The sequence below is a fragment of the Orcinus orca genome, chromosome 17, assembly GCF_937001465.1.
Source record: "Orcinus orca chromosome 17, mOrcOrc1.1, whole genome shotgun sequence".
Lineage (NCBI taxonomy): Eukaryota > Metazoa > Chordata > Mammalia > Artiodactyla > Delphinidae > Orcinus > Orcinus orca.
The window spans coordinates 49,268,722-49,293,104 of NC_064575.1; the positions used below are offsets into that span (position 1 = coordinate 49,268,722).

Genomic DNA, 24,383 nt, shown 5'->3' on the forward strand with positions numbered 1-24,383 from the left:
CTCCATGTCCCATTGATTTTTGCTCAACCTCTGATTACCTTATTCTGTCCTGTTCTTATTCTTGCTACCATTTCCCTCGTTTCGGCTCTCATTAGCACTCACTTGGCTATTATAATAGAATCATAACTGGTCTCCCTGCTTCTAGCCTTGCCATCCATAATCCATTTTTTTTCAGTCCATTACAAATGCAGTTTCCAGAGGTATTTTTCTCAAGCACAAATATGAGCTTGTTATCTTACTCGTAAAAAATGTTGGCTTATATCAGGGAGATGTGTGTATTTCATGACCTGTGTGTTTCAACTCAACTTAAATTGGCTTACACAATTAATTAACAAGTGCAGTGGTTTCCACCACACCCCTTTCCCCCTTTTTCCCATCCCTTCCCCTTTCAGGTTATCTTCCTTTAGGATACAAATGGCCAGCCAGTACTTAAGCCCTGGGTCCTGAGATTCATTCAGATTTGATAAATGTAAGTTATCTGTCCACCCCTGAGCCACATAGGCCAGGGTTATGTGACTAGAGTTATACGGATGAATTTAGGTCTGGGATATGCTTCCCTTGAACTATTTATTGACTAGGAGAGATGTGAGCCAGAGATGGGATTAATTTAAAACACCAGCTTGAGAGTGGAGGGATGAGGCATCAGAGACTGTTACTGGGAGGAGGAGGAAAGAATGTTTGGAGAATAATACAATAAAAAATCCCTGCTATACTCTTTATGCTAAAGCCCGCATTTCTTGTGGAATGTGTTTTGCCATCAGGACCTGAGTTTCTCCCTATACACTCAAGCATACTTTTTGCTTTGTAGTTTCTTTCATCGTTTTATCAGGTAATTTTCTTATTGTGTTTTTAAAAGTGGTCCTGGGGCTTCCCTGGTGGCGCAGTGGTTGGGAGTGCGCCTGTTGATGCAGGGGACATGGGTTCATGCCCCGGTCTGGGAAGATGCCACATGCCGCGTAGCGGCTGGGCCCGTGAGCCATGGCTGCTGAACCTGCGCGTCCGGAGCCTGTGCTCCGCAACGGGAGAGACCACAACAGTGAGAGGCCCGCGTACAGCAAAAAAAAAAAAAAAAAAATGGTCCTGGTAGTTGGAAGAATCTGTCATTGACACCTGGGATAGGTACCCCTTTGTGCATATCATCCTTTTTATTATAATCCAGGTGTGTTTTAGGAGGTTAGTTATTCAGCAAGTACATACTGAATGCTTCTTTGTGCCAGGCGTTATTCATAGGGGAGTTGGCCATATATCAGATTATAAAGGATGAAAGAGCTCAGGGTAGCTGGTCTCATTGGCTTTATGACCTGGCCTGTCAAATAATCAACTAGTTCACTTTGAAAGTCACAGCTTGCTTGTGTACCCAAGCCTGGTGGGTTCTTTTTGTGTCCTTAGAAGTCCTGGTGCAATAACTATTGATTTTTGTCTGTATAGTAATACTGGATAGTAAAACCGACATCTTGCATTTGTAGAGTGATTGATAGTTTTCAGTGGACTTCATATTTGTTCTTATTGAGACCTCAAAGCAACCCTGGGGTCAGGCACCATAGGTGGTGATATGCTCCTTTAAGATTAATAGTTTCATTCCAGCTGTCAGATTCTTGAACTTGGTCTGTAAGTCCAGGGCAAAATAGGGGCTAATTCATAATGTTTCTGTAATCCTTACTACCTAATGTTTTCCCTACTGTATTAGATTGTAAAAGACTGAAATTATAAGCTAAAGAGTATGGATTTTATTCTGTAGGCAGTGGGGAGGCACTGAAGAATTATGAACAGGTGTGATAGGGTGAAAGCAGTTTTTAAGGAGGATTGAAAGGGCAGGCTCTTTTATAGATGGCTGGGAAACCAGGCAGGGTGTGGTACAGCCTTCCAGATAGGAGATGGAGCAATGTCAGTTCTTCCCAGCATAGGTCTCTCATTTGCTAATGATGCAAATAATATGGATGGGAACTTTGATCAGTTAGTCAGTGATAACCTTTGCCATCCAGATTTTCTACGTCTGAATTCAGGAATCGAACAGATTTGGACAGAGAGGGATACTGGATTTTTGAGAGATGTCTAATGAACCCCTTTTAAAAGTATAGGCCTCCCTACCCCCAAATGTAAAGGATCAAGGGAAGTTCTATGAAATATTGTCTGGTGAGGATTTCAGTGGTATTTAACGCCTTTTTAAACTTTTATCTCGTGTTAACAGATATTCATCCGAACCGTTTACTTTTTCTTTTGGCCATGCCGCGTGGCTTGGGAGATCTTAGTTACTCGACCAGACATCGAACCCAGGCCCTCGGCAGTGAGAGTGCCGAGGCCTAACCACTGGACTGCCAGGGAATTCCCTCATCAGAACATTTTAAAGACCAAGAAATAAAGATTGCCATCATAGTGTTTATTAATATCAATCTCTCTGGGTCCCACTTTAGATACGTCTAATGAACTAACAAAGCATCAAGTGTTAAAGTGGTTAACGTGAGTTTTGCACCGTGATGTGTATATTAACTAAATGTGTGATCTATTTGTTTTGTCAACTTCTGTTGAATCTTTGTCATGAAGGAAGAGGACTCATTTTTCCCTTCCCACTGCACCCCCGTTGTGGCAGATATACTGTTGTTCATAAAGGGATGCTAGTGGAAATAATGGGTGCTTTCTCCACTTCCTCCCGGCTCCCTTGGCTCTTTTAATAGAGCTTTCTGGAGCCTTGATGAGAGTTCTTAAACAGCTGTAAACTGGTTTTTTACCTGAAGCAAAATAAAAATTAAGCAGAGATCACACTTCTTCATTTGGTCCTAACAAACTCCCCCCCACCGCCCCCCACCACCAGGGATTTGAACCTGTGCGCCCTGCAGTGGAAGTGCAGAGTCCTAACCGTTGGACCACTAGGGAATTCCCAGTCTAACAAACTTTTAAAGGTTTAGAGTTGCCTTTTTGCAGCTGCAGCTTCCAAGGGAAAATTATTTCTCAGGGACATATGTAGGGGCCAAAAATTGCTTGAGGAAATATAATTTCAAATTATTATTAAAAATAAGCTTGAGTGTTTTTATTAACCTTTGAGCTGCTAAAATTACATAGCTAGTTGGTTCCATGGTGAAGCAATAACACTTGGTACAGGTAGGTGCTGACATCTTTGTTGACTAACAGTAGAGGGCTTGGGGCTGCTGAAGTGGAGGTGTTATTGGTTGGAAGAAAAGAATCACTTAGGGGGTTACCTGGGTAAGGCCAGATGGGACGCATCAGAGTTTGGCCTTTCCTCAACCTTGCTGGACCAGAGATTGGATCTTGTCAATGCCCTAAAGTTGAATGGCTGATTCACACTGACTAAACTTATAGTAGACTGACACATGAAACCAGAATGCCAATTTATTAATATTTGATGGGGAAATATAATCCTCATGGAAATGAATACTCCTATCCTGAGGCCTATGTATTCTTTTCCTGTAGAGGACACTAAATTATGATTGTCAGTGATTTGAGTACTTAATAGCTTTTCTTAAAGACAGCCTGGTGAGGCCAGCTTCAGAAAAGAGATAGCATACAGTACTAAATGGAGCAAGTCTCCAGGCCGCGACAGTGTCTTCCAGCTGTGCTGCAAGAGGGGTTTGCTTCTTTGATAGTACTTTTTGTAGTCTGAATTTTGATCTAGCCATAAGTGTCCCCCTTCCCCCCCACCTTTTTTTTTTTTTTGCGGTACGTGGGCCTCTCACTGTTGTGGCCTCTCCTGTTGCAGAGCACAGGCTCCGGATGCGCAGGCTCAGCGGCCGTGGCTCACGGGCCCAGCCCCTCCGCGGCATGTGGGATCTTCCCGGACCGGGGCACGAACCCGTGTCCCCTGCATCGGCAGGCGGACTCTCAACCACTGTGCCACTAGGGAAGCCCCCCCCTTCCCCCCCTTTTAAGGTGGCATTGGATTCTTTGATAATCTGGTCTTTTCTCTTGTGTTAATATTTAACCTCTGTATTTGCTATGGTATAGATAAAGTGTTGTGAACAGAGGTGCAAAAATGCAGTTTACTTCTCGCTTGTGTTAACAGTTAGGGAGGATTGGCAAGCTTTGTTCCGTGAGGCCATCCAGAGACGACCCAGGCTGGTGGGGCAGTTGTGCCATCCTAAATGTGCTGACTCCTCTGGATGTAGGCGGCTGCTTCCGTTATCCTTGTCTGCGTGGTTGGAGACATCTCATCAGCACCATGTTTGTGTTCTGGCCTGCTAGAAAGGAGAACAGTCACCTGGAGGACAAGCAGCTTCATTTTTTTTTAAGGATGTGAAGTGGAAATTGTATGCATTGCTGTCACTCATATCCCAGTAGCCAGAAACAAGACATACGACCTAGCTGCAAGGGAAGCTAGGAGATATTATCTTTAGCTGGGCATTGATATATCCAGATAAGCCTATTACTGTGAAAGAAGGGGAGAACGGATTCCAGGGATTCCAGGGGCATCTACTAATCTGACGTGACACCTAACGGCAGCCTTATTGCTGAGATCCTGTTGCCCAGTGGGCACCCAATAGTAATTATAGGAGGCTTTAATTCCAGTCTACAAAACAGTACTTGTTGGCTCTCAGTACTTCAGTTTTCCTCTCTAAATTGGAGTTAAAAATTCTAACAATAAACAATTGCAAATATTAAAAAGTATCACAAAACAATTTAAGCAAGTCATAAAATAGTTGCAAATATGGATAAAACTAAGTAGTATTCAAACACAAATGCATTTCTCCCAAGGTGTGCTGCTTAATGGAGTTTTTAATTGATTGTTAAACATTATTTTAAAGATAAAATGAGGGTACATGGATAGCATTTTCAGTATGAAAACACATAGTCATCTATGTAGGAAATCAAATGCAGCTAGCTTATGGATCAGAAAACTGTAACTGTGCTTATGGATAAGGACTTCCCGTCTCAAAGGAAAATCATTGTAGAATATTTATGCCTAGAAGGAATGGCATTGTGTATCCAGTTTCCTTCTTCCCTCCTTCCTTCTTTCCTCCTCCTTCAACAGATTTGAGAACTTCCTGGGTGTTAGGAAATGTGTGAGGTGCTGGCAATGCAATGGTGATTCAAAATAGACTCAATCCTTGCCAACATGGAATCTATGGTCTAGTAAGAAGAAATTACCAGTAATTAATATATATTAATTAGTAATCACAAATAAATATTGGAACGTAATTGTGATAGGTGCTGTGAAGGAGAATGTAAGACATGTGAGAGAGTTGGGGGATGAGTGGCCGTGTTGGGGAGCCTTGCAATCTTTGTCTTTAACTGGAGAAATTAGCCCATTTACGTTAACAGTGGTTAATATATTAGGACTTATATTACTCCTTGTTTCTGTTTTTCTGTCTGTTGTTGCCATCTTTCATATTACCTGAATTTTTTCTTACCCATTTTTTTTGCCTATCTGCTATTTTTTATTTCTATTATTTTACTGGTTCGCTCAAGAAATTTTAACATATGTACTTATCAGAGTCTAGACTTAATAATATCTTTGCCTTTCTTTTGAACAAGTCCTTTAACTCTGGTCATTTCTTGTATGTTAGTGTCTTTTTTTTAAAACTCACCCAAGACACTGATCTATACAATCAATGTTTGCTTAGAGTTACCCACATATTTACACCTCTGTCCATCATCTTCTCTCTTTATTTGCAGTCACTCTAATTTTTATTTTAAAAATGGATATTTTAATACCCCAAATGTGGAAAGTACGTGATCCATCATTTTCTTTTGCACCTCAGACCTGCTGTCTAGAATCACTGTCCTTCTGTCGGACGTACATATTAAACATTTTCCTTTAGTGAAATCTGTTGGTGGCAAACTCTGACAGTTGTTCTTTGAAAATATCTTTATTTTTTATTTTTTAAAAACATAGATTTTATTTATTTATTTTTGGCTACATTGGGTCTTCATTGCTGCACGCGGGCTTTTCTCTAGTTGCAGCGAGCGGGGGCTACTCTTTGTTGCGGTGCGTGGGCTTCTCATCGCGGTGGCTTCTCTTGTCGCAGAGCACGGGCTCTAGGCGTGCGGGCTTCCGTAGTTGTGGCTCGAGGGCTTCAGTAGTTGTGGCTCCCGGGCTCTAGAGCGCAGGTTCAGTAGTTGTGGCGCATGGGCTTAGTTGCTCCGCGGCATGTGGGATCTTCCTGGACCAGAGCTTGAACCCACATCCCCTGCATTGGCAGGCAGATTCCTAACTACTGTGCCACCAGGGAAGTCCTGAAAATATCTTTATTTGACTCGAGTTTTTGAAAAATATTTCAATCCTTGGTTGAGAGTTATTGTCTCAACACATTGAAGCTCCTTCCACGTCTCTTGACTTCTGCTTTGCTGCTGAGAGGTCAGTTGTCAGTCTTGCTGACATTTACTTTTTTTTTTTTTTTGCGTTACCTGGCCTCTCACTGTTGTGGCCTCTCCCGTTGCGGAGCACAGGCTCCGGACGCACAGGCTCAGCATGGCTCACGGGCCCAGCCGCTCCGCGGCATGTGGGATCTTCCCAGACCGGGGCACGAACCCGTGTCTCCTGCATCAACAGGCGGAGTCTCAACCACTGCGCCACCAGGGAAGCCCGACATTTACTTTTGATTCATTAGGAGTTGGTCTTGTGGGTCTGCATTAGTAACACACTGGGGATGATGCTGAAGCTGCAGGTCTACCACACTTTTGGTAGCAGTGGTTTGTGGACTCACACATTTCGGATGCTAATTTCCTTTTCCTAGAATCTTGCCTATGTAGTTAAAACACTGGCTATTTTTATTCCTTCAAAAGGTATTGAACAAAACAAGTAACTGAAGGCTTGGTGATAAGTCAAAGTATAGTTACAAGGAACAAACAATTAAAAAAATTTTTTCTTATTTTACCTTGGAGTACAGTTGATTAACAATGTTGTGATAGTCTCAGGTGTACAGCAGTGTGATTCAGTTATACATATACATGTATCTATTCTTTTTCAAATTCTTTTCCCATTTAGCTTGTTACATATAATACTGAGCAGAGTTCCCTGTGCTATACAGTAAGTCCTTGTTGGTTATCCATTTTAAATATAGCAATGTGTACATGTCAATCCCAAACTCCGTAAATATCCCTTCCCCTCACCCTTCCCCCTGGTAACCATAAGTTCGTTCTCTAAGTCTGTGAGTCTGTTTCTGTTTTGTAAATAAGTTCATATGTATCATTTCTTTTTAGGTTCCACATACAAGTGATATACTTCTCTTTCTCTGTCTGACTTACTTCACTCAGTATGACAATCTCTAGGTTCATGAATGATGCTGCAAATAGCATTATTTCATTCTTTTTAATGGCTGAGTAATATTCCATTGTATATATGTACCATATCTTCTTTATCCATTCCTCTTTTGATGGACATTTAGGTTGCTTCCATGTCTTGGCTATTGTAAACAGTGCTGCAGTGAACATTGGGGTGCATGTATCCTTTTGGACCATGTTTTTATCTGGATATATGCCCAGGAGTGGGCTTGCAGGATCATATGGTAGCTCTATTTTTAGTTTTTTAAGGAACCTCCATACTGTTCTCCGTAGTGGCTGTACCAATTTACATTCCCACCAACACTGGAGGAGGGGTAGGAGCTGTGCCTTTTCTCCACAGCCTCTCCAGCATTTATTGTTTATGGATTTTTTTTTTAATTTAAAATTTTATTTTATTTTTAAAAATTTATTTATTTTTGGCTGCTTTGGGTCTTAATTGGTGCCTGCGGGCTTTTTCTGGTTGCTGCAAGCAGGGGCTACTCTTCCCTGTGGTGCATGGGCTTCTCATTGTGGTGGCTTCTCTTGTTGTGGAGCACGGGCTCTAGGCGCACAGGCTTCAGTAGTTGTGGCATGCAGGCTCAGTAATTGTGGCTCACAGGCTCAGTAGTTGTAGTGCACAGGCTTAGTTGCTCCATGGCATGTGGGATCTACCTGGACCAGGAATCGAACCCATGTCACCTGCATTGGCAGGTGGATTCTTAACTGCTGTGCCACCAGGGAAGTCCCTGTTTATGGATATTTTTATGATAGCCATTTTGACTGGTGTGAGGTGATATCTTGTAGTTTTGATTTGCATTTCTCTAATAATTAGTGATGTTGAACATCTTTTCATGTGCTTTTTGGCCATCTGTATGTCTTCTTTGGAGAAATGTCTGTTTAGATCTTCTGCCCATGTTTTGATTGGGTTGTTTGTTTTGATGATATTAAGCCACATGAGCTGTTGGGAAATTTTGGAGACTAATCCCTTGTTGGTCACATCATTTGCAAATATTTTCTCTCAATCTGTGGGTTGTCTTTTTGTTTTGTTTATGGTTTCCTTTGCTGTGCAAAAGCTTTTGAGTTTAATTAGGTTCCATTTGTTTGTTTTTATTTCCATTACTCTGGGAGACGGACTGAAAAAGATAATTGCTGTGATTTTTGTCAGAGAGTGTTCTGCCTATATTTTCCTCTAAGAATTTTATAGTGTCCGGTCTCACATTTAGGTCTTTAATACAGTTTGAGCTTATTTTTGTGTATGGTGTTAAAGAATGTTCTAATTTTATTTTTTTACATGTAGTTGTCCAGTTTTCCCAGGACCATTTATTGAAGAGACTGTCTTTCCCCCATTGTACAGTCTCGCCTCCTTTGTTGTAGATTAATTGACCGTAGGTGTGTGTTTATATCTGGGCTTTCTATCCTGTTCCATTGATCTATTTCTGTTTTTGTGCCAGTACCGTACTGTTTTGATGACTATAGCTTTGCAGTATAGTCTGAAGTCAGGCAGCCTGATTCCTCCAGCTCCATTTTTCTTTCTGTAGATTACTTTGGCTATTTGGGGTCTTTTGTGTCTCCATACAAATTTTAAGATTTTTTATTGTAGTTCTGTGAAAAATGCCATTGGTAATTTGATAGGGATTGCATTGAATCTACAGATCTGTAGATTGCCTTGGGTAGTATAGTCATTTTGACAGTATAGATTCTTCCAGTTCAGGAGCGTATATCTTCCCATCTGATTGTGTCGTCTTCAGTTTCTTTAAACAGCATCTTATAGTTTTCAGAGTACAGGTCTTTTGTCTTCTTAGGTAGGTTTATTCCTAGGTATTTTCTTTTTGATGCAGTGGTAAATGGGATTGTTTCTTGAATTTCTCTGTATGATCTTTCGTTGTTAGTGTGTAGAAATGCAGCAGATTTCTGTGTATTAATTTTGTAACCTGCAACTTTACCAAATTCATTGATGAGCTCTAGTAGTTTTCTGGTAGCATCTTTAGGGTTTTCTATGTATAGTATTATATCATCTGCCAACAGTGACAGTTTAACTTCTTTTCCAATTTGGAATCCTTTTATTTCTTTTTCTTCTCTGATTGCCGTAGCTAGGACTTACAAAACTATGTTGGATAAAAGTGGCAAGAGTGAACATCCTTGTCTTGAGGAACAAACTTTAAATTAATAACAGAAACACCAGAGAGCTTTTGTGAAAATGTTTAAAAAATTTAGTAAAATTTCAAAAGGTGCTTTCTTCGATTCTTTCGTTATTTACCTGAGAATATTTCTTTGCCTAGCTTTTTCCCCCTACCAGCTGTTTAGAAACTAAATGAAAGTTTCTTAGATAATCTTTTATTTTTTTTTTTAATATTTATTTATTTACTTTTGGCTGTGTTGGGTCTTCGTTGCTGCATGTGGGCTTTCTCTAGTTGCAGCGAGTGGGGGCTACTCTTCATTGCGGTGCACAGGCTTCTCATTGTGGTGGCTTCTCTTGTTGTGGAGCACTGGCTCTAGGTGTGTGGGCTTCAGCAGTTGTAGCACACAGGCTCAGTAGTTGCAACTCGCAGGCTCTAGAGCGCAGGCTCAGTAGTTGTGACGCACGGGCTTAGTTGCTCCACAGCATGTGGGATCTTCCTGGACGCGGGCTTGAACCCGTGTCCCCTGCATTGGCAGGCAGATTCTTAACCACTGTGCCATCAGGGAAGTCCCTCTCAGGTAATTTTAATATTTGTTCTAAAGAAAGTATGCAAACAGGAATAGAATCTTAAAGATATTTTTGTATTTACATTAGCGACACTTAATTCACTAGATAAATCTTTTCATTAGTTTACTTTGAGAATAGCTTAAGAACAATGAGCTTCAGAGGCTGTTTACTTTTGAAGTAATCTAATACTGTTTTCTTTTAGCTAAAAGTAACAATATCAGACATTAATGTCACCTTCAAGAATGTTCCATTACCTAGATTCATAGTAATGAATATTTATGGCATACACTTTATGTGTGGAAAGGAGAAATCATTAACAATTCAGCATTATGATTACAAAACATTCGTCTAAGAGTACTTAGATTATATCATTGCATTTTATTTTACTTTGACAAGATTTTTTAAAAACTTAGCTATCAAGTTATACTTTAGCTGCTTTTTATTCTAAACTGCAAGCCATGTGTGCAAACTAAAAGTGTATGTTTTTTGTCTTAATTTCAAAAGTTGTTTTGGGGTGTATTAAATGTATTGCTATTTCGTAAGAAAAAAATTAACTCTAAAGTACAATATAGCAACACTGTTCCTGAGTAGAATGCAAAATTTATATTCTAATGGTTAAGTCTGTTACGGCCTCTTCACTTTCATTAGAAAAGACATTCTGTTTTATGAGTTTCAATTTTGTCTTTGGTGAATAGCTGTAGGAATAAAGTATTCTTTTATGTATTGAAGCTAAACAGGGAATGTTTTAAACAGTCTTCCAAAGCATATTTTTAATGATTATCCAAGTTGTTGGAGTAGGATGGTTACAAATAGGGACTAATAGACCTAATGAATAGAGCATATCAGAACACAAAGAGCATCATGTTTGTTGCACTAAAAAATTAATTTAGCCATTTTGCAGTTTATATTTTCTCCTCTTTTGGACGCTGGCCTTCTAACCCTCTAGTGCTTGATCCTTCCTCATGCACAGAGTTTAAGTCCCCATAGCCCATTCTAAATTAGGCTCTGGGCTAGGCCTGTCTCTGTATATTCAGAGATGCAGAATGTTCTTTAGGGCATAAAAGGGAACACAGTTGTTCTCCCTGTCCACCCCTCCCCCCCCACCAAGTCTCCTAGTGGCTCTTTGAACAGCCTTCTTTCTGGCCTCTGCTAGAGGACCATCCTTTGCCTTCTGTTCACTGTGCAGACATCTTTCTCATCATTCTGAGAGAATACATACAGTGGTGTCTCAGCCTGAGAGGGAAGATCAGAACCTGACCAAGTCCATTCAGGGAAATCGAGGATGCTTCTGCTGGGGTCGCAAGTCGGTTTCACTCTGCTTGCCAGCTTCCTGTCGCCTTGAGAGTGGCTGGGCTGTCTGGAACACTCCCTTGGAAAGAATTCTGAGCCTGCTGCCAGGGGACTGGTGAGCAGAGTCGCCAGGGCTTGTGAGCCAGGGCTTGTGAACCGGGTGCGGTGGCTTTTGGGGCGGAACCTGGGTTACTGGAAGGAGCATGTGTGGCATTTGTAATCAAAGGACCCACGACTGAGTGTCAGCTGAAAATGTCATGACCTTGTGTGGGTTTCCCCAAAGTCTGAGAGTCCTCGTCTGTAGAGCGGCGTAACGATAATCGCACCACATAGGGCAGGCAAAACGTCTTCAGTAATATAAGACAGAATGTGTAGTGGTGGTGGTTTCTTGATTTAATCTATCACCCATGAGGGAGACATGCCAAAAGGATGGCACTGTGGCCTGCAAGGTGAATCAGAAGGACCTCATTGAATTTGGGGCGGCGGGGGGGGGGAATCTTTATAATACATTTAAAAAATCTGCCTACTGGATAGGCAAACACACATGGAGGGCAGGCCTGAGCACGAAAGGCTGAATAGAAAAAGGAGGCTGAGAGGCCAGACGGACAAGCCAACACATGATTATTCGGACAGCCTGCAAGTACTTTTCCTACCTAAAATCAGCCTTGTCATAGTCCTTATTGCTGATAACGACAAGATTTTGTCACCCAGGCTCGAAATTTCAGTCTCCTTTGCTTCTTTTTTTATCCTTGCAGCTCATCACTTCCTGTGTGTCTGATAATTCCACCTCTACGTGGAAAGGCCTTGAGATTCAAACCTTGACTCTTCCACACGTAGGACCTAAGTAACCTCTCAAACTAATGCCTAAGATGACCATCTGACAGGGCTGTCATGAGATTTAGAGATGAAGTGGATCAGACCCTCATTACTGCTCAGCCAGACTATTGCAGTACTTTCTAGAATGCTTTCCTGCCTCCGTTTTAGCCTCCCAGCCTTTTCTAGCTTGATCTTCCTAACGAGAGCTCTGATCACTTCATATCCTGCCTCAAAAACCTTCATTAACGTTTTGGATAAAGGCTCAAATTCCTCGCCTGGTTTTGAGGACTCGCTGCCATCTGGCCCTAGCCTGCGTTTCTGGTCTCCTCCCCTAGCACTTTCCTCTTGTCTACTGTGCTTTAACCAAATCGAACTGCTCGCTGTTTTCAGCGCAGGCCCCTGTCCCAGTGGCTTTACTCATACTTGAAATTGTTCTTCTCTCTTATTTGTTTGTTTGTTTTGGGGGCGGGGGGGGCACGCCCTGTGGCTTGCAGGATCTTAGTTTCCCAACCGGGGATTGAACCCAGGCCCCAGCAGTGAAAGCGCCAAGTCCTAACCACTGGACCGCCAGGGAATCCCGAAATTGTTCTTTTCTACACCTCTTGGGTTCCCAAACCTTCTCATCTGTCCAGTCCCTGTCCAAGTGCTCCCAGGTCCACTGCACCTCCCTGCGAACTCTGGTCTCAGCCTCAGGCTTCAGTAATATCTCTCTCTGACTCTCCATTATTCTTTCTGTGAAGTCCTTCTGTGTTTATGGCTTCATGCTTTGTGTTACTTGGGTGCATGATTTATTTAACCTATTGTGAATCCTGGGAGGCTCTTTCCTAAGCACTTAACAAAGTACCTACTCTAGGAGGCAGCTAGGGGAAGTGTTATGATAAGTAAAGCAGGCAAGGGGGTAATAACAAGTTGACCAAGACTGGACAGGCCCACTGGAACTGGAAGGACAGGAAAGCAGCTGCATAGCACTGTCTCGGGAGATCTGGGACCAGGTAACTTTCTGATGCCAGCCGAGAGCTTTTATATGCTTCTTGTTAAGGTTTGAAGAGGTAAGGCAACTAATTTGAGTCACTGTTACATGCCAGCTACCCTTCTAGGTGTTTTACATAACGTACTCATTTGAACCCCAAACACATCACATTCTTTCCTTCCTTAATATTCTCCACTGGCTTCTTGTTGCACTTAGAATAAAACCCAAACTCTGTAACTAGCCCTAAAGGATCCCTAAATCTGGCTTGTATTTCCTAACTGGGTTCACTGCCCTGCCTCACCTAGCCACTTTTCTTTCTTACCCTCTGTACCCCACCCCTTCCTTCATTAAAGCTTCACCCATGAATCCCAAATTTATGTGTTGGTGTTTTTGAGTTTTTTTTCTCCAAATCTTAAAAAACAACCCCATTATGATAACAGCAGTAAACACATTGCCTTTGTCTGGTGCTTAACTTTTCAAAACACATTCTTAGGTTATTTTATCTCATTTCAGTACATAATCTTTGGTCTGCCTTTTCCAAAGATAAGAATATAGAGGGAATAGAATGCCAAGAAAACCTGATGATTTGTCAAAGAACTTCTTTGCTAAATCGTCTGCCCATTGTGGAACTAACTCATACTTTCCTTTAAGCTTCAGATATGTTCTGAAAGCTTTCTTCAACTACAGTTTTGCTAATCATACTCGCTTTAAAATGTGCTGTGAAGTTGCTTGGCTCTTTGGAGAGAAACAAGAAACTGGCAGTTCTAGTAGCCACTGTGGGGAGGGTGACCGTCAGATAGGAATAGGAGGGAGACTCAGTTTTCACTATATACCTTTCTGAACGTAAAAAAAGTTTTAACCACAAGCTTGTGGTATCTATTTAAATTAGTCATATATGTGTATGCTCTGGAAAATTGCCATTCTCATTATTATAACTTCAAAAAGCAATCAGACCATATTAGACAGTTTGGAAAACAGAGGAAGAAAAAAAGGTCATTCCAGATTCTACCACAATCAAAAAAACAACCACTTGGGATTGTCATTTCAAAATGGATTCTAGAGTGGGTTTTTGTTTTTTTTTTTGCGGTACGCGGGCCTCTCACTGTTGTGGCCTCTCCCGTTGCGGAGCACAGGCTCCGGACGCGCAGGCTCCGCGGCCATGGCTCACGGGCCCAGCCGCTCCGCGGCATGTGGGATCTTCCCGGACCGGGGCATGAACCCGTGTCCCCTGCATCGGCAGGTGGACTCCCAACCACTGCGCCACCAGGGAAGCCCCTAGAGTGGGTATTTTGTAAAAGGAATAACCTGACTCCCCATTTGAACCTCTTCTGTAAGTAGGTATTTCCGAATATGATTTTTATAGTAGGAAATGCCTTTAGTTACTGTTGTTAGCAAAAGAATTTTCTCTATGTAAAAGATGAAGGTTATTCATCTTTCTCTCAGTTTTGACAAGAGTGAAACGTAGAGCTCTATCACAAGTTTCTCAGCTTAGAACAAAGGAGAAATAACAACCCAGTCTCAGCCGAGCCTCACCAAACTCTAGAAAACCTGCCCCCCACACCTCTAGCCCTGTCACAGTTGGTCCATATGTGTATAAGCAGCCCGGGCAGTTAGGAAGAGTAGAGGAAATAGAAATGCAGCAGTGGAATTGTCAGAATCTCACACTTGGTTGGATGTAAGGGAAAAGGAAGATGGGAAGCCCGAAGATAATCAGGTTTTGAGGAACAACAGGAGATTGAAGAGATTAGGTTTTGGAATTGGCATTCCTGGATCCCAACCCCGTTTCTGCAGTTTGTTACTTGCCTGATCTTGGGCAGCGTTCTTAACCCTGAGCCTCAGTTTTCTCATTTACAAAACAGGGATAATTTTGCACCTACTTCATTAGGTTATTGGAGGGCTTAAGAGAGAAATTCCACATAAAGCACTTAGTGCAGTGCCTGAGTGTTTTCCACTTTTAATTATTAATGGTGATGCTGTTTTGTCAGATAGAGAACAGGAAAGTAGGAGCAGAGGTGGGAGGTGTTAAGGAAGATGGTTTCCACTTTGATGGGGTGAGTTTGAAGTTCCCGAGAGAAATATATTCAGCAGTTTCTAGGAGACAGAAATGGGGGACTAGGATAGAAAGCGGCTTGCCTGTGCTCCTGCAGAAGTAAGGGTCTGCCACTAAGTAGCTTTGCACTCATTCTGTGACACTGCTTCCTGGATGGGCTCAAAGTTCTTATTGTTTGAACCTGTGAAAAATGTTTGGTCGCCTGAACAAGCTCGTTAGCATGTGCGTGGCTAGGTGGAGAGTTTTTCCAACCACTGGCGTCAGTGCTGCTGCATGTTTGTTCACTGCTCTAGGGTGCCCGGCCCAGGGGACAGTGAGGTGAAAGCCAACTGCACACCAAGCCGTGTGCCCTTGGCTGCATGAATGGGCTGGCAGTGTCTCTGCCTCAGAAACGTTTGCCTCGCGCTTCCCTGGTGGCACAGTGGTTAAGAATCCACCTGCCAATGTAGGGGACACGGGTTCGAGCCCTGGTCTGGGAAGATCCCACATGCTGCGGAGCAACTAAGCCCGGGCGCCACAACTACTGAGCCTGCGCTCTAGAGCCTGCGTGCCACAACTACTGAGTCCGCGTGCCACAACTACTGAGCCTGCGCTCTAGACCCCACAAGCCACAACCACTGAGCCCACGAGCCACAACTACTGAGCCTGTGAGGCACAACTACTAAAGCCCACACTCCTAGAGCTCATGCTCCACAAGAGAAGCCACTGCAATGAGAAGCCCGCGCACCGCAACGAAGAGTAGCCCCCGCTCGCCGCAGCTAGAGAAAGCCTGCGTGCAGCAACAAAGACCCAAAGCAGCCAAAAATAAATAAATAAATAATAATTTTTTTTTTTTTAAAAGGAAATGTTTGCCTGCTCCCTCAGTGGGTGGGGCTTCGTGTTGAAAGGCTACCAGCTGTTGAAGTTAAACTCCATGTGGTCAATGTAATGTTCTATTTTAAGGACCATATACTGGGGTTACTTACATTTTTTTTTTTCTTGCAGATCATCAACGCCGTGGTACTGCTGATTCTGTTGAGTGCTCTGGCCGATCCAGATCAGTATCACTTTTCAAGTTCTGAACTCGGGGGTGACTTTGAGTTCATGGACGATGCCAGTAAGTACATCAGACGACTATTGTAGATATTTTGGTATTTTCAAGGGCAGGGAATCCACCTGCCAGTTCTTCCTATTAAATTACAAATATTGATTCATGGGCCAATTTGAACTGATACTTAACGCTCTTCCCATCATTACAAGTCAGAACAACAAATATTTACGTGCTACGTGTATTCTGTCTCTGTTCTAAGTGTAAGAGTCTCATTAAAATCTCTTTTGTCTTTCTTTTTTTCATCTTAATGTTAACACAGCCATTTTTAAAAATTGTTTCTTTGTCATAATCTTTTTACGCTGGGCCTTTTGGCTAGGAGAGGGAGTCAATGGCAGGAAGGAAGGGTCAAATGATATTACGTATCTTATTGTATCTTCTATTATGTTTCAGTATTTACCATTCTTCCAGGAGGTGATCATTCTCCATTCTAGAAATCCTTTTGATGATTATTTTGTTGCTTTTTCCAGATAAATAGAAATGTGCACAGGGATGTGGATGTGGGGTGTGCAGAAAGGAGGCTAGGCCCCCAGCTCTAAGATCATGGAAACCTAAACATCATACAACTAAAGTCAAGCTGTGTCCATGCTAACTGAAAGGGGCAGAGCTGTGCACAATCCCAAACAAAAGGTCATGCAAATTTATTTTTCATTGGCTTTGCAGAACTTTCAGTGCATTAAAAAAAAAAAAAAGTGTCTGGAGCAAAGTGAGTAACGTGGAGAGGGGCTGAAGATGCAGTTTTAGGGAATGAGTAGTAGCATTCAACAGACAGGGTGAGACTTGTGAAGTTTATTCTCGGAGTGAGAAAACCATTCAGTGGTTTTTAGTAATTCTGCGGTTATGAACTGATATGTCTTTTCAGAAGATCCCTTTTGTTGCTGAGTAGAGGATACATTTAGGGGACTGGGTGTGTGAGTACAGAGGCCTGGAGACTGGTTTGGGGGGTGTTTCTCTGCGATCCAGGCTACACTGGGGATGGGGAAGAGGGTGGGTTTGGAGGTGGGATTGACAGAACTTCCTGGTATGGGCAGTGAGGGAAAGGGAGGAATCAAAGATGACTCCTACTTTTCAACTTGAGTATATATGGTCTGCATCCTTACTGGGGTGAGAGAGTCTAGGGTCAGGAGATGGGAACACACCTTGGAGAAGACTCGACTGATTTTTTTTTTAAAATTAATTTACTTATTTTTATATTCATTTTTGGCTGTGTTGGGTCTTCGTTTCTGTGCGAGGGCTTTCTCTAGTTGTGGCAAGCGGGGGCCACCCTTCATGGCGGTGCGCGGGCCTCTCACTATCGCGGCCTCTCTTGTTGCGGAGCACAGGCTCCAGACACGCAGGCTCAGTCGTTGTGGCTCACGGGCCTAGTTGCTCCGCGGCATGTGGGATCTTCCCAGACTGGGGCTCGAACCCGTGTCCCCTGCATTGGCAGGCAGATTCTCAACCACTGCGCCACCAGAGAAGCCCGTCAATTGATTTAAGTGGCTTAGCATAGTTGCTAGGAGTGTGGTTCTGAGGCCAGAGACCGTAGTTTGAAACCTGACCCTGCCATGTGTGAAATGTGATAACATTGGGCTAGTTATGGACGTTTGTGTGGCTTAGTTTCCCCCTCTGAATAGAGGGGTGATCGTAGTCATCTACCTCGTGGGATTGTTGTGATTAAATATGTTAGTGTACGAAAAATGCTTCGAATGGGGTGTGGCCCATAATAAGGGCTCAATGTATTTCACTGTTTTACTCACTGTTCTTAGATATATTAAAGTGGAGAGATTAAAAAGGTAGTTTGATATGTGAACCAGACATCTGGGCGGAGGTAAATTTGAGGACATAAGCTTCAAAATGGTATTTACGTTAGGGAGATAGTAAAGAGACTTTTCCTGAAGGAGCCCTGACATGAGAGGCCAGGGGGAGGAGCCTGAGAAGAGCTGGAAGTGAAGTAAATGCAAAGCCGGGAGGTGCTTTGTGTCCATCATCTCCCACCACCATTGCTTCTAGTAGATACCAAGGCATTGTATCATCCTGGGGTTCGGGACCTTGTCAGACTGAGACATGACTTCTGCTGTAACATTGCTCATTCTCTCTGTTCTCAATAACCCTGTTACCCTGATGAATTCCTCCAGAAAGATAATGAATTCCATTAATATTAAATTAATATCTCTCTGCCTTCCTTCCCCTGAGTTAAAAGACTGTATAACCTCTAAATACAATGTTTGATTGACGTTTAAAAATAAGTTACCTTTCACTGTTTCCAGTAGCAGGATTCCCTTTCTAAGTAATTGAGGTTAGCAAAGAAGTTTTAAATGATTCAGATACAGTTGTGTCTGAATCAAATAGTCACACTGCCTGCCTTTTTCTAATTGCCAGAGATTAAGCTGGGTGGTGAACTGTCTGACAGTATAGGCTTAATTTACCTGACCTCGAAGTCTTACTGGTACTCAAGACCTTACAATAGTAATTGTTTGGTAATGACCTGGATATTAATTCCAGTGCATTTGCAGTTTCTCTGATATTTCATATATTTGAAAGAAGTGAATGAATAGTTTGTAATTACTTTTAGGACTACCTATTGATCATTTAAATTGCATGGTTAAAAAGATACAGAAGGATGAATATTCATTCATGTGAGTGAATCTTTTTTTAACTTTCTTCTTACATTTTCCTTTCATATGTTTTGATCTCTCTCTCTCTTTTTTTTTTTTTTGGCGGTACACGGGCCTCTCACTGTTGTGGCCTCTCCCGTTGCGGAGCACAGGCTCCGGACGTGCAGGCTCAGCGGCCATGGCTCATGGGCCTAGCTGCTCCGTGGCATGTGGGATCTTCCCAGACCGGGGCACGAACCCGTGCCCCCTGCATCGGCAGGCGGACTCTCAACCACTGCACCACCAGGGAAGCCCTTTGATCTCTTTTTATTTTTTTAATTTTTATTTTTTGTTTGTGGTACGCGGGCCTCTCACTGTTGTGGCCTCTCCCGTTGCGGAGCACAGGCTCCGGACGCGCAGGCTCAGCGGCCATGGCTCACGGGCCCAGCCGCTCCGCGGCATGTGGGATCTTCCCGGACCGGGGCACGAACCCATGTCCCCTGCATTGGCAAGCGGACTCTCAACCACTGTGCCACCAGGGAAGCCCTGATCTCTTTTTAAAAAGAACTTTGTAGGTCAAACATCATCATGGCTGACAAACCTTTCTATATTTAACATACACGAGGATACAACTAAATAGTCCTTGAAATGGGTACAATCAATTGCTTTGAATTGTGCTTGAAAGTTATGGTATATAACAATTTTTTTGTTTTGTTTTGTTTTTTGCGGCTTGCGGGATTTTAGTTCCCTGACCAGGGACAGAACACGTGCCCTCGGCAGTGAAAGCGTGGAGCCCTAACCACTGGACATCCAGGGAATTCCCGGTGTATAGAAATTTTAAGTTGATATCTTTTTGGAATGGTGGTAGTCATGTCAAGGTTTTATCCAGAAGGACAGAGCAGGAGTGTATCTCACTTTTCCATGTGATCTTTTCCTAAAATGATCTGGTAGAAGAAAGTCAGATCCCTATGATTTATATTAAAATGGGGCATATAGGAGAATCCACTGGGATAAAGAAAAAAATATAAAGAGTTCTCTTTTTAAAAACACCTATCTCGGGCTTCCCTGGTGGCGCAGTGGTTGGGAGTCCGCCTGCCGATGCAGGGGACGCGGGTTTGTGCCCCGGTCCGGGAGGATCCTACATGCCGCGGAGCGGCTGGGCCCGTGGGCCATGGCCGCTGGGCCTGCGCGTCCGGAGCCTGTGCTCGGCAATGGGAGAGGCCGCGGCAGTGGGAGGCCCGCGTACCAAAAAAAAAAAAAACACCTATCTCTTCAACATTTGTATTTTTACGTAATTTATATACAAAAAATTGTAATATATATTTATAATTTACAAATAAACATATTTATGTAATCAAAAATTGACTATGCTAGGAAAGACTGGGAACTGTCATAGATGGGAGGAAACAAAGGAGATACAATTACATGCAGTACAAGACCCTGGATTAGATTCTGGAATGGAAAAAGGACATGAGGGGGCAAAGAGAAACAGGTAAAATTCAAATAAGTAGACTTCACGAAATTTTATTTGTGAAATTTTAATGGACTGGCAAGGAACTGTAACAGGAAGTGTCAGAGCCAAACATAATGCCAAGCAGATCATCCAAATTAATTTCTGATTCATTTTGTAGCAAAATTGTCATTCAGGGGCTTCCCTGGTGGCACAGTGGTTGAGAATCCGCCTGCCAATGCAGGAGACACGGGTTCGAGCCCTGGTCTGGGAAGATCCCATGTGCCGTGGAGCAACTGGGCCCATGAGCCACAATTACTGAGCCTGCGCATCTGGAGCCTGTGCTCCGCAACAAGAGAGGCCGCGGTAGTGAGAGGCCTGCGCACCGCGATGAAGGGTGGCCCCCGCTTGCCACAACTAGAGAAAGCCCTCGCACAGAAACGAAGACTCAACACAGCCATAAATAAATAAATAAATACATTTGGGGAAAAAAAAAAGTTAAAAAAAAATTGTCATTCAAGCCAAACTTACTTTATTCACCTGCCCTGGGGAGGAAATGGCCATAAAAATAATGAAGAATTTGTTTATAGGAACCTGGTTTAGGATAAAAACACTACTGCATTTATTGGAGAAATGATGGTCTTTATAGTCAGTGGTTCTGGGTGAAATCAAGAAGAGAAAAACAGATAACTTCATCAGAGAAGGTATCCATATGACCAATAAGCACATGAAAATATTCTCCACATTATTAGTTGTAAAAGAAATGCAAATTATAAGCACAGTAGTGAATCACTCCACCCCTTCAAAACGGCAACATGAACAGAACTGACAGTGCCACCTGTTGATACGGCTTTGGAACCACTGGATTTCTCAAGCTACAGCTGGGAGTGTAAATCGTTCAACCACTTTGGGAAAACCAAAGCTATATAGATATACATCCACCCTGTGACCCAGCAGTTTCACTCCTAGGTATGTACCCTACAGTAAATGAATGCTTGTGTCCATCATTAGCCATGTATAAAAATGGCCATGGTCGCTTTATTCATAATAGCCAAAAACTGGAAACAGTCCAGATTTCCACCAGTGGTAGAATGGACAGAAGCGAAGAGATGAAACAATCCAAACAGAATGGGTGCTGGAGATTCATTATACTTCTGTGTACGTTTGAAAGTTTTGGTAATACAGACTAAGAAACAGGAGGGAAAAGAAGATCGGCTGAGGCTTTCCATGTGGCTCTTGGCACCACATTGGGAAAGGCCCAGGCTGCCTACCTGCTGTCTGTTCACATACCCTCAAACCAGCGGGGCACTTGGTCTGCAGAGCTTGTCCACTTGTGCGTGACATGCCAATGTCTTGAGGAAATAGACATACATATGCGACAGCCGGGAGAGCGGAGCCACAGGACCATCCTGGCCCTTTATTTTCATCCCTCTACCCTCCCATCCTTCCATCCTGTCATCTCTTTAGCTTTTTTCTTTTTTAAAAAATATTTATTTATTTGGTTGCACCAGGTCTTGGTCGTGGCATGTGGGCTCTTTTAGTTGCGGCAGGCGGGATCTCGTTCCCTGACCAGGGATTGAACCCGGGCCCCCTGCATTGGGAGCACAGAGTCTTAATCACTGGACCACCAGGGAAGTCCCATCTCTTTATCTTTTAAGTCACATGGCTCAAAAGGTTACATATTCTACACCTTGACAACATCTTATTTTTTTACAAGGATAATTCAATGAATATTTATTTTCAAGATCTTTTTACAAAGATGGAGGTGTAAGAAGACCACTAGGGACGGTGAAGTAATTTGCTTAATCAAGACCAGCTGTTACCATCCCTAGATCTGAAAGAGAGATGGGAGGCAGTGGCTACTAGAGCTGGGAATGAGCGTCATACAGAGTTGAACTCCTTATAAGGAGCAATGCTACCTTTTTGGTCCGGGGCCAACCGAGGCAGCCTCACAGCAGGGGCCAGCCTCTTCCTCTCTCTGATCCCTTGTCTGGACTCCTCATTGAGTGAACTCAGCTAACGCCACAGGGTAAGGGAGCCCTGTTGATGGCCCCTACCTGTGTGCCTGCTAGGGCAGATAACTGGATGGTGAGAGTGGGTTTGGAAAGACAAATGGAAGACATCTGGTAGAATCATTCACCTCCTTATCTAGTGTTCCACTTAACCAAACTTGGTGGACATTTCCCCACTTTGCCTACAAGAAAACCATTAAAAAAAAAAAACACTTTACTAAGTGACTTTTTAAAAATTAGATACAATAAGCCTGTAGAATTCCTTATTTGTTTGAGTTTGCCAGCGACTGAGCAGGAACTAAACTAGCACAGGTGTCCAGTGCTGCTTCTCTGATGATGCATTTTGTTGTTGTTTGCATTTCAGTGGTTTTGAAATTAGGATGTGATTTACAATTTAACATAGATTTAGTATTAGTATCTTTTTTTTTTTTTTTTTTTTTTTTTGCGGTACGCGGGCCTCTCACTGTTGTGGGCTCTCCCGTTGCGGAGCACAGGCTCCGGACGCGCAGGCCCAGCGGCCATGGCTCACGGGCCCAGCCGCTCTACGGCATGTGGGATCTTCCCGGACCGGGGCACGAACCCGCATCCCCTGCATTGGCAGGCGGACTCTCAACCACTGCGCCACTAGGGAAGCCCAGGATCATTTTTTTTTACTTCAAATCTTTATTTTGAAAAAATTCAAACCTTTCAGAAAAGTTTGCTATACAGTGAACACCTATCTTGCTGTTTTCATTAACAATAATTTGGAGTTCCTCATTCTTTATAGGATTACCTCTTATTAAATATTGATTAAGTGTAAAACAATGTTTATAAAATAAGCTGAGTAATTGTAAGTACTTGTGCACCCACAACTTGATTTGAGGAATTGAATTTTACCTTAACTTTCGAAAGAGCCCCTCTGATCTTGGAGATAGCTGCCACTCTTCGGAACTGTTTATCATTCTTTTGCTTTTCTGTATAAACTTACCACGTATATTTGTATCACTCAGTGATCTATTGTTTAAGTTTCACGTGGTTGAACTTTATATTGTGGATTCACACAGTGCGCCTTCTTCTGAGACTTGCTTTTTCAACTTTACTGTGTTAATGAAAAAATTATTCAGATGCTTGATAAAGATGATAAGGAAGACTTGATTCAAGATTGGCTACTGTAGTGGGGGCCTTGCAGTAGGGGAGAGAAATCGAGCTCAATCCCCCTCCAAAAAGGACAGGTGGGGTTTATAGCCAAGGAGCAGGGTGGAGGTCAGCGAATGGAAAATCACTAAGAGGAAACATCAAGGCTGGGGGATTCTTGCTAGATAACTCAACAGGATTCTTGCTAAAGGCAGACCAGGGTGATATGCTATTGAGGGTGAAAAATAAGGAATTTGACCAGATATCAGAGTCATTGGATACCAAGAGTGAGGTATACTAACTCCGTAGGATTCTTGCCAAAACTTAACTAAGTGGGCCAAGGATAGAGCCTAAGGTGTTTGGTCAGAAGAGAGAGTCTTTGTTATGTGTCTGCGTCTAATTGGGAAAACCTGTATGCTTCCAGCACCCAGTTGTAAGGGAATCTGGGAAATGTAGATTTTAGCTTTCTAGCCTCTGCACAATAGGAAGGCACTTCAGAAGGTGGGAATGAGAGCTTGGTGCCAGTTCACCACCTCTCCTGCAAATATGTGTAGTATATGGTAGGACTAACCTACCTTCTGCTTCAGAAATCTGCTTGAGCACCACATGTCCAGTTGTCAGGAAATACTGCTGTATATCTCTGACTGTTAAATTTGTTGATTAGCTGAGGGAGAAGCAACATCTTTACATGTTGTATTTTGGGCATCTTTTTTTTTGAAAAACGACTTTATTGCGCTATAGTTTGTATGCTGTAAAACCTACCTATTTAAAATGTACAACTTCATGATTTTTAGTAAGTTTATAGAGATGTGAAATCTTTAAAAAGTCTAATTAAAACTTATGCCTTTCCAATTGTGCAAGTCTTCTTTAGTGTCCAGCAGTAATGTTTCCAGAACTGTTCCAAATAGATCATGAATATTTTTTATTAAATTTATTTTATTTCCTTCTCTTAAGGTCTAGTCACACATCTTGGTTCTCCAGTGACAATAATTACAAAAAATGTAAATACTCCTTATTGGTTTTTCTGTTTCTGTTTTTAAATTTATGTATGTATGTATGTATGTATGTATGTATGTTTGGCTGCGTTGGGTCTTCGTTGCTGCACGTGGGCTTTCTCTTGT

The 24,383-nt window shown here is 42.6% G+C and overlaps 1 protein-coding gene across 2 annotated transcripts in view; it reads left to right on the forward strand.

The window, feature by feature from the left end:
• LAPTM4B (lysosomal protein transmembrane 4 beta) overlaps positions 1–24,383 on the forward strand; it is a 69,268-nt gene that overhangs the window by 5,749 nt on the left and 39,136 nt on the right. For both annotated transcript variants that reach the window (XM_012534998.3, XM_004275360.4), the window contains exon 2: positions 16,009–16,120. In XM_012534998.3, the coding sequence (XP_012390452.1) occupies positions 16,009–16,120 (112 nt within the window). The remainder of the gene's footprint in view (positions 1–16,008; positions 16,121–24,383) is intronic.